The sequence below is a fragment of the Trypanosoma brucei genome, chromosome 7 (genome assembly GCF_000002445.2).
Source record: "Trypanosoma brucei brucei TREU927 chromosome 7, complete sequence".
NCBI lineage: Eukaryota > Euglenozoa > Kinetoplastea > Trypanosomatida > Trypanosomatidae > Trypanosoma > Trypanosoma brucei.
The window spans coordinates 742,752-753,298 of NC_007280.1; the positions used below are offsets into that span (position 1 = coordinate 742,752).

General features: G+C 45.9%; 4 protein-coding genes across 4 annotated transcripts, besides 2 other annotated features; all 4 read left to right on the forward strand.

Moving 5' to 3' along the window:
• Positions 1-10,547: part of a sequence feature (sequence corresponds to BAC RPCI93-13M20) that runs on past both edges of the window.
• Positions 131-1,501, forward strand: Tb927.7.2960 (hypothetical protein, conserved; the record flags this gene model as incomplete). The annotated part of the gene is made up of 1 exon (XM_840826.1): positions 131-1,501. The coding sequence occupies one exon, from the start codon at positions 131-133 to the stop codon at positions 1,499-1,501; it is 1,371 nt and encodes a 456-aa protein (XP_845919.1).
• On the forward strand, positions 2,042-4,516 carry Tb927.7.2970 (hypothetical protein; the record flags this gene model as incomplete). Its single annotated transcript, XM_840827.1, has 1 exon — positions 2,042-4,516. The coding sequence occupies one exon, from the start codon at positions 2,042-2,044 to the stop codon at positions 4,514-4,516; it is 2,475 nt and encodes an 824-aa protein (XP_845920.1).
• Positions 5,799-6,371, forward strand: Tb927.7.2980 (hypothetical protein, conserved; the record flags this gene model as incomplete). The annotated part of the gene is made up of 1 exon (XM_840828.1): positions 5,799-6,371. The coding sequence occupies one exon, from the start codon at positions 5,799-5,801 to the stop codon at positions 6,369-6,371; it is 573 nt and encodes a 190-aa protein (XP_845921.1).
• Positions 7,719-7,746: a microsatellite.
• Tb927.7.2990 (hypothetical protein, conserved) lies at positions 8,041-8,970 on the forward strand (the record flags this gene model as incomplete). Its single annotated transcript, XM_840829.1, has 1 exon — positions 8,041-8,970. One exon carries the CDS (start codon positions 8,041-8,043, stop codon positions 8,968-8,970), a length of 930 nt encoding a protein of 309 aa, XP_845922.1.

A 10,547-nucleotide genomic window follows, 5' to 3' on the forward strand; every position in this document is an offset into this window, starting at 1 on the left:
TTCTTCTCTTCTGTCTTTCCTTCGTATGCGATGGACTTACATGCAGCAGTTAAGCGTGTAGCTGTACGTCGACTTTTTTGTTTAACGCCTAACCGCCACCTCGTGTCGGCTGGCGCGGCCGCACCTCTTCATGGCGGGCATCAGGTTTGCTGCGACAGGAGCCTTCTTCGCCGCTGTGGGCTACTTTTCTGTCGATAGATTTATAAACAGCGCCTCATGGTGGGCGCTGTTGCGCTCTAGTGGAGAGGCCTCCGCTGAGGATGGTGGCAGTGGCGGATGTATCCGCCGCCGGCTCGGAAGTGCAGGAAGCGTTTGGCAGCGTTTCAACCAGTACTCAACACCCGGTGCTGCAGGGGTCCAAGTGCTGCGTTTTCTTGACTTTGTGGCGTGTGTCTGCCTCTTGGATGAAGAGGACAGGCAACGTCTCCACAGCCGTCTGTGTGGTGCTCCAACTGAAGGACGAGAGGACCTTTGTAGCCTCTTCAAACTCGTAGATACGAATGCAAGTGGGACGATTACGTATGATGAGTTTTGTGTGCTCATCACACTTCTGTCGGCATGCCAAAGACATTTGAAGATAGCGTTTGGTGCTTTTGACGTAACGGAAGAGGATTCCCTCTCGAGGGATGGATTTAGACGCATAATAAATACACTCATGGTCGATCCAACTGTTCAGATCGTTGAGAGGACGGGTCATGAGAGTGATGTGCACTCACATGGAGGTGGGAGACGCGATGGGGGTTTGACCAGTAGTGAGTTTCTCTCATCAAATCTCGTTAAGCTCTTTTTCGGCGTGGATGAAGATGCACGAATTTCGTTCGACGACTTTTGGACAGTGGTTAGAAGAATCCAGTGGATGGTAAGGAGGGTTGAGTTTCAGCTGTATGACACACAAAACACCGGTAGAATAAAACTTCACCAGCTTCAAAAGATATTATTTCCCGACAGGTACTGCTCAACTCAATGTGAGGAGGGGCATAGCGATGAAGAAAGTCGTTACGTCAGCAGTCGCTTAAACTGTTTAAAAGATAAATTTGTTAGCTGGGACCTGTACATGAAGGTTTTTGATGTGCTCTGCGAGACGGAGAGTATTGTGCGTGGGATGAATCTCGCCTTAAATGCCAGAGACCCGGAAGGGCGGAATGACCATACATCCTGTCTTTGTCATCGTGACGACAGTATGACTCCTATTGTATCGGTACTTGCGGATACGGCAGCAGGGCTCACCACGTCTCACTCAGGTAGGGATCGTGAACTTGATTATGTCGAGTTCCACCGAGTGTTGCAGAGCTGCGACCATCTGAAACACTTGACTAAAAGTGATGCGGAGGAGATTGTTGAGATATTTGATATTGACGGATCGGGGAAGTTATCGCCCGATGAGTTTGGGAAGATGAGTAGAATGTGTACTTCCTTTTTTATGCGGTCCACGCCCCTTTTCTTGGAACCCCGGAGAAATACCATTCAGAGGTTCGTTTATTGCATGCAACAGCTCAGGTGAAGAAAAGTGTTGCATTGCGCACCGTTCTTTCCAATTTTGTTCAACATATTTGTTTTTAGGGGTGGTAGAGGGCTTGAACTTCCCTTACCTCATCATCTGGCCTCAGATGTTTGTTTGCGCGAGCCGTTGAATAGTTCACTTTCTCCCTTTGCTCCTTTGTTAGGGTCTACCTTGCTTGATGGTACAAGTCGACGTCTTCCGCGACTTTGAATGAGTAACTGTACACTTCATGTAATAATTCGTTTGCTTGTGCGCACTTATTTTCCTTATTTCGCATCAAATCTCATACGTTTTCTCGCTCTTAACTCGTTGAATCCAGTTGCTTGCCCTGTTCAGGACTTTTTTTTTTTGAGAGTTGAATTACTTGAAAGATTACTTAGCGGCGGTTCGGTTTGAATCAGCTACTGGGTATTTGTTTGTTTCCCTGCAGGCAGTGCCCCCCCCCCCCACAAAAACAACAACAACAAACAACTGACGAGGTACCCGCTGTGTGCGCAGGTTCGCGGAAAATAAGAAGGGAAGTGATCACAAGTTTGCGCCATGCCCGTCTCCCTTACTTCAGTCACCACCGATGGAAGAACCAACACCGTCCCGAAACTTCGTCCGTACCAGCAGGAGCTGTTTGAGAAGGCGATACGTGGAGACTCTATTATTTACCTTCCAACTGGTGGGGGTAAGACAGTGGTTGCTGCGGCGATCGCACACTATATGCGACGTAAACACGAGAAACGGATAGTCTTCGTCGTGAATCGTGTTCCATTGGTGGCACAACAGGCAAAAGTGCTTGAAAGCGTTTTGGGGAAAGGGTCTCGGGTGGCGACAGTTCGTGGCGGTAAGAAATCCGTAAAGAGCTGGAGTGTGTTGGTGGATGAAGGATGCGATGGCGTTGTTATCACCGATTCCATATTTCACGAGTGGATTATCGGTTCCCCCAAAGCAATCACGGAGGACACGTGCCTGGTGGTCATCGACGAAGTTCATAACGCTACTGGTGGCTGTCTAAAAAAAATTTTCGAGTATATACATAGAATATGTCCCCGAGAGCCGCAAAGGTGTGCCTCCAATGATGGCGTCAGCGAACCAACTCTTCCCCTCCTTCTTGGTCTTACTGCTTCACCCGTTTTGTCCTTCACCAGGTCGGACTCGCTGAACAAACTCATCGACGTGACGCGCTGTCGCATCGTGAATGTGACGGAGAAGATGGACAATCTGCTTCAAGAAGTGCCTTTACCGTTAACTGTAGGAGTGGAGTATTACCTCTCGCCTCCCGAAGAAGCATTTCTGTTTTATTTGCAGAGAGCCGCAGTGGCCCTACAGGATAATCTCAAAGTAAAGAAAAATGCACATTTAAGGGCGGGGTTTGCTTGTCCGGTGGCTTCTGATGGTTACATTAATAGGTGTAATGAGATAAAAGTAAAAGCGTGCAGTGGGACAAGCGGCGAGGTTGATAGGTTTGCGTACAGTATTGCTACGTTCTTACTTTGTGTGTCCCAAGCTTTCGTTAAACTAAACGAGGTCTCGCTCGGTAGTGCATACAAAACCGTCATGGATGATAAATTGTTTAAGTCGTTGCAAGAAAGTCCAGAATCGGCGGAGCTTGTTGTACCGATTCTTGAGGGTCTGATGAAGTTGCTACGGGAAAGCAGGCACAAGTATCCGGAAAGAGATCCAGGGCAGGACGATTCCTCAGTGGGTTTTGACCCATTTGAGGTATCTTCAAGGGTCCAGTTTTTATTGCAGTTGCTTAGTTGGATTGGCAAACATGTGGAAGCTAATCATGTAGAAGTGGCTGGCATCATTTTCTGCGATACTCGTGCTTCCGTGTTCCGTATTACTGAAGCTATTGAGAAGATTCCCACGCTGAGCTCATTGTATAAGCCCCGAGCGCTCGTAGGGAAGGGGAAAACGCTAGTTGATGGGGAAGAAAAGGGTATGACCGATGCCCAACAGAGGGATGTTATAGATGAATTCCGGAAGGGCAATACAAGGCTTTTGGTGGCGACGTCCCTAGCTGAAGAGGGACTAGACATCGCCCAGTGCAACCTTGTTATTAGATATGACTCTTGTGTTTCACTTCGTAGTTTCGTACAAAGTCGTGGGAGGGCCAGGCGGAGGAATGCACTCTTTATCGTTTTTGAGCATGCCCGTCGGGAGATTAAAGTTGCGGCTGTGGCGATGAAGGCGGTGCGTCTCCAGGATTTTCTTGTGAACGCTGTCCGTGATGCGATTGAGGTGGGGACTCGGCGGGCCCCCAGAGTTTGGGAGGAATCTCCGAAGTTTTGGTTACGTCGGTTTGAGCGCCGCCACAATGCACCGATTGAGAGGAAGGAGACGGACTGCCGTACGGATTTTGGAAGCCACACGCACCCGTTTATTGTAGAGCTCACTGTTACGATACCAAATAACTCTAGTCCTGAAAAAATTGTGATTCCTAAACCGTACGAGGGGAAGACCATTTCTGTAAAAGCGTCGGGCGGCCGTGTGAAAGCGCGGCAGTATGCCGAATATCAACTCTGTGAGGAACTAGACAAGAGGGGGATACTCATTGGTGAGGATGGTGAAAGGGCCCGCAGCATTTCAACGATGAAGATGCTGTCCAACGGAATTTTGGTATGTGAGGAGGGATCCCTCTCTACGTCGGAGCTTCGGAAGCTTTTTTCTCGGAATCCAACTGCAATAGAAACTTATGATAGGAAGGACTGGGGGCCCCACACTCCCTCTTCTGTCCTGCGGGATTCTCTCCGTCGTCGTCGTTTGCCTGCGCCAGAAATTCACATCAATCGCTCAGGGGACGAGACTAGAGCTGAAATTTATGTGTATATGCGGAGGGACGAAAAAATTGAGCAAAGAAGGTTTGCTGCAAGCGGGGTTTGTGCTTTGGAGGAGGCAGCGATGAAGGCGCTAAAACATATGAAAATTCAGCTATTTACTGGCACTGGCCACGTCGAGACCACGGATGACATTGGTAGCAGGGATTTAGCTTGGGAAAGTGAAACCAGCGAATCCGAGAATTAATTATGTATCCCCTCAGCGAAAAACATTCTGTATGAACGGTGGTTGTTCCGATTGTTAGGAATGGGGTTGGTGGGGGGACGTTTCACATGCGTGGCAATCGTCCCTCTTATTATTCCTCCTCGTAAACTCCACTGCCCATCTGAGGCATTGCCCCAAGAACCATATTTCTGGACGTGGTAAGCGCATGTGAACAAAAGGGACGATATCATCTCCATCAGGTGAGGATATTCTCTTTTCTACGAATCATGGATATGCGAGGGAGACAATAACGGATAAACTTACCGACGTCACCACTCACTTTAGGAAAATGGCAGTTGCGGAGATGTTAAAGGCCCAAGCATGTTTTCTACCTTTTCCTTTTAAAAAAAGAACGGAATATGAGAGGGAAAATAAACGGAAAGGGGGTAAGAGCCTCAGTTCAAGGGAGAAGAGAATACTAGACCTCTTTTAACACCCTGATGTACAGCATCACCGCCACCGACTTTCAGCCGCAGGTTTTTCCCTTCCCTCACTTGTCGTGGCGAAAATTGTGTGTGGCTACAATGGAGCAAGGTAACTTGCACCGCATGTTTCTCATTTTGAAAGGATTGTTGGCATTAATATTGCTTTCTCGTTTTGTTTTGTTGTTACAATACAGAGCCTCTGCACCGAGGCGACTTATGAGTGTGTGTTTTACATAAAAATATGTGCATGTCTTCGTCACCCTGCTGCTCCCAGTGAAAGAATGCGTCCTGTAGGGTAAAACCCTGAAGTAGTCCGTGACTTTGCCACTCTCTTAGATCACAGTTGTTAATTATTAAATTATCTACTGACATGGCTGCTCCTACATGAAGTAAGGGTAGAGATCAAATAGTTTATAATAAAATACTTCTCGTAAACACTTGCTTGCTTTTTGCGTGTTACAAACCTGTCTTCACCAAGGAAAAAAAGTCACTCAATCTTGTTATTCTCATTAGTCTTTCGACACCCCTTCATTTTGAGGAAACAACGAATCATTACGATTTCTTTATTTATATTGTAGACAATTGCTCCCTCATTCAAGTCCTATGCATGATCTACAATTTTCTCGGATCTCTTCCACATTTCACAGAAGGGTCACGTCACGAAGGAGAACATGTGTATGCATACCGGTTCACTGCCGCTTTGTCAAATACGTACTGTGTTTTTGTACTAGCACCCAAACTCTTCCCTTCCCTTTATCCTTCTCTCTGCCCCAGTGTCATTTTAAGCAACAAAGACTAACCAAACAGGAATATTAATATATCTTACAAACGTTTTCACCATGCGCCGGTCTGTATATCAGCTAAGCAAGGAACTCCCAATCTCTGAGGACGAGGTTGCGTGTCTGGTGAAGAAGGTGATGCGTGAATGCCCATCAGCCTTCAATTCCCAATCCTCACGTGCTGTGATCCTCTTTGGAGAGCAACACACAAAGCTATGGAACCTAACGAAGGATAAGCTAAAGGCGACAGTGAAACCCGATTCCTACAATGAGGCCGCCAAGAAGATTGATGGGTGCTTCGCCCCCGCTGCCGGTACCATATTGTTTTTCGAGGATAAAAGTGTTGTTGAAGGACTTGTCAAGTCGTACCCCGCATACGCAGAAGGTTTCCCAGTGTGGTCAACTGAATCATCAGGTATGGCTCAATTCGCCGTGTGGACAGCACTTGCAGAAAAAGGTATCGGTGCGTCTCTGCAGCACTACACATCACTGATCGGTGAGGCGGTGACGGCGGAGTGGAAGCTTCCGGCAACATGGGAGATGCATGCACAAATGCCATTTGGAAAGCCACTGGAGAAGTGTGGCGAGAAGACGTACATGCCGGATGAAGAACGCTTTAAGGTGTTTAAATAAAGTTCGTTGATATTTTTACCGTACTTGATCACACACATGTATTCCTCCATGGACTGATCTTATTTACACTCTTGGTGTTATTCACCCTCCTTTAAGCACCAATTTCTTTGCAATACATGCATATACATGTTGGTTTTGGGGCACCTTTATATTGTTATCCAACTGCTTTTTTTGTTCGCCACGCTTTTCCACTTCTTACCTTTTACACACTAGGTTAATTTGGGCACCGCGTGAGGTTAATATGACCAAATGTATGTTTCTCATGTTTTCCCTTCGTTTAGCGAGGCAAATGTATTGAAGAAAGTGTCGTGGTTGGGGTAAGTGGTGTTACACGCACGACGTGTTCGTTACCCACCCTTTCCACCCTCTTCTCATGCTTCTGCACTTCTTTACTTTTTTGTTCATTCGTTTATATACATATATACATATATATTTACGTGTTCTGGCTTCTACGATTTTTAAAAAACACGTATCGCTATAATTATAAGCGTGTACGCACTTATTTTTTTGTTATCGCTCTATATACATGTGGTGCATAATACAAGGTGTCTCATTATCACTAGAGGTTTCTTAGGTACCGTACCCCGGTCATGTAGCATGATGTAGAGGGATGAGAGTCGATATGAATATAATAAATGATGCTTGTAAGGATGATTTGACCAACTACCGCTTTCGTACACGTGTGTATTTTTGCATGCTTGTGTTTTATCTGCTTTGTTTATTGTAACCCATTTAAATCATATTTTTTTGTTCACTTCTGTTGTCTTTTTGTCACTGTTGAATTGTTCCCATTGAGTTAGCTGAATTTCATTGGTTTTTGGAGTTATCACATGATGTACGTGCTTGTAGCCGTGGCCATGTTGGCAATATTCTTCGCAGCTTTAGTGCTGTTTTTACGCGGTAAGTTATCTGCTGGATCAGTTGCCACGAGCAACGGTGGAATTGGCAGTGATTCTGGGCTGATGCCCGGTGAGTCAGTCACTACGAGAGTTCGTCGTGCTCGGAAGGAGGAATAACGATTATCATCCAACAGTGAATATGAGCGGTTGGTGGCGCCTCAGGTGACACGGTTTGTTCGCAAGATTCGTGCCGCCGCGTTATTTGTTTCCGATTGAGCGCATATGCCGCAGTTAGGTAAATGTTCGGTTGGTGTTGCTGTGGATCTACTGATGTGATCTGTTGTTGTTGTGTTGTTTTTGAAGAACATTTTTTTAAATACCTTATATTTGTTTTTAATTCTCTCTTCCTTTTTTGTTACACTAATGTGGCCGTAAAGCATCCTTAATTAATATTTTGGTTGCCATTGTTAGGTGTCTCCGCAGTTATGTTTACTGTTGGTAATGAAACTATTCTTATTATTATTATTATTATTATTCTTTTTCTATCCCTTGGCCTTCACCATTATCTTTTTTTTCTTACTTTTGTGACTTCTATGTTTTCAATGGCTACTCAACCTCCCTCCACAGCAGTGCTGTGATCTTATCATTTCTCCTGCAAATCCCTGCCGTACATTGTGGTGCTTTCTATATTCTGTCGGCGGAAGCACTCGTGGTAAAAGAGGGGGTAGGGAAAGAGGGAAACGTGACGAAAGAAGTGGATAGCGTTGAATAACTTGAGAGGCACAATTGTGGAGAGGTTAGATACGAAAGAGTAGTGGAGGGTGGGGATCATGTCAAACCCACCTAAGCACTACAGTGTGGAGTCATTGCGGACGGTTGGGCTTCTGCCTGCGCAACTGGCCTTGTCCCGTAAGCCACGTCTTCGCCCACACGTAGGTAATCTCAAGGGTCTTGTTTACCCTCTACCGTATTACGCAATGTGGCGTGGTAATCACAACAAATACACATATAACAAAAGCACTGTGTGTCTATGGGGAGAAGGCGATACCCGTTCCATGTACCATCAACATTATGCTCATGCAAAGTGCCCGACGGACTACGGGCGTGGTGGAAGAGAATTTGAATACCTTACAGTGAAGCGTGGTAAGATGTTACAGAAACCGCTACCGCGGGTGCAATACGTGGCGGAAGGGTCCAAGCCGGTGTGGCTCTTCAAGTCGTGGCATACGCCTCTCAGCTCACCAAGCATGTGGGAACGAGAGGTTCAGTACGCCGAGCATACACCAGAGCATATTGGTGCCAAGCGGCCGCTTGCAGTAGTCGCACCACGTACAATGCATCGCTACCTGTTTCTTATGCATATGGAAAAGGTGACCATTACTGTATCCCCTCTGTTGTTTGGTTATGGTCACACCATACAGAAAGCTGTGTTGGATTTCTACCGCCGTGCTATAAGTGCTCGCTCTCCATTCCCAAAGGATAAAGTGTTTCTCTTTTATGCCATTGATCACATTACACCTCGTATTGAAGTGACATGGCTGGATGGGACGTCATATGTTCCACCTGTGTTGGAGGGTGCAAGTTCGCAAGACCTCATTCAGATGGTGATGGAAGAGGCTTGGTTGGCTGCAGATCGCATGGCTGCGGAAGGCCGTGTGCTCAATCCGTTAGCAATTGACGATTATAAGTGGGATCAGTTGGTTGTGTTTAAAAAGGTACGGGATAAGGAAGCGAGCAAGGGTGGTGGCAGAAAGAAGTAAGGGATAGGAATTTGTTTGGGTTAGGGGTGGTGGCACCGTGGCCGATTTTTATTTTCCAGTTGTGGTTGTTGTTTTATGGTACCTCACTTACCCCTTTCCTTTAATTCACAGCTCTTACCGTAGTGTAACTCCTTGTTTTTGCACTTTACGCCAGGTGTGGATGTTGAGTGTTACATTGGGTTGGTCATTGCCATGCTGATATATATGTGTGCTTTCATTGAAAGTTCATACGGATACTAATATCTTTTCTTTTCATTTACGTTATCACGATATGACGGTGGTGTTTGTGCCGTTATTGTATTTTGCATCGTGTATGATCCCTTTTCATTTCTCTCTTTCCTCTTTTTCCTCTATTTCACAACACTACTTTAACCTACCGACTGACCGAAGTTTAGTGAAGAGGATTGAAACACGACAGGATTAAGCAAAAGGAAAGAAACAGGAAACAGTGTAAGGTGGAAAGGTAGAGTTGTAGGAGGGACCAAGAAAACGTGTTTGGGCGAAAGGGAAGTTGGGGATTTCTGCATTAAAGGGGAAGTAATGTTTGGCTTTTCAAATTGATTTGTTGGAATTTTGTTTTTGTGCAAGGTGTGTTGCCGTGTCACTATGTTTATAATGGAGGCTAATTCTATGGGTGCTTGCCTTGTTTGTGCAATCTTTTCCATTTCGTGTTGTATCTGATCTTATGAACTTCGTCTGGTTTATCCGCTAATAACGTTGTTAATGTAAATGGCAACCATGCGTCGCCCTTTCGGTTTTAAAAAAAACGAACAACTATATTCTTTGCCCTTGGTATTTCCATTCCTCAATTTCTCTTTTCTTTTTGTCGCCTTCTCTAGGTGTAGTAAACGCACCGGACTACGCGAAATATAAGACGACGGAGGGAAAGAGGATTACATACACGCTACACGAAGGAAAGGGCTTATCATTATTAATTTTCGTGCATTACTTTATTTATCCCGATTTCTCATTCCCCTCTTTCGTTAGCACCTCCTCTTCCCCTCCCCTTGAGAGTGAAGGGAAGGGAGGTAACGGGTGATTACCAACTGTTTTCGGTGTGACGTGGCCGATCCACCCGTGTAAGGAACCGGCTTTCACTTTGAGAGACTCTAACGTTCCCGTGTTGGGTCTAAGGAGGGAGGAAACCGGTAGCGACGGGGTATTTAAGACAACTACTTTTTTTGCGGTAAAAGTGGGCTGGACGTTAGGAAGAAGACGAAGAGGAACCGTGCGTAAAAAAGGTTGTTGTGAGTGAGGTTCCGCTATAGAGGCTAAATAAGGGTGAGGAGGGTTGTAGGCCCGAAGGGTAGTTGGGTGCTGTGTCACCTGCAGGGAGGAGGTGCGACTACAATTTCGTCAATAGCATCGCTAGTGTTAGTTACGTTTAGTGTAAAGGCAGAACTGTTTCTAGGGATTGGACTCCGCTAGAACAACGGAACGTGAAGAGTTGCATTTACACAACTCAGTGAGAATTGAGGGTTGAGGACCCGACGAGAAACCTACGGAGCCGGGGAAAAGAAATCAGTTGCCACAGAACGTTATTTTCATACCCACCATATACTACAGTTTTCCTTAAT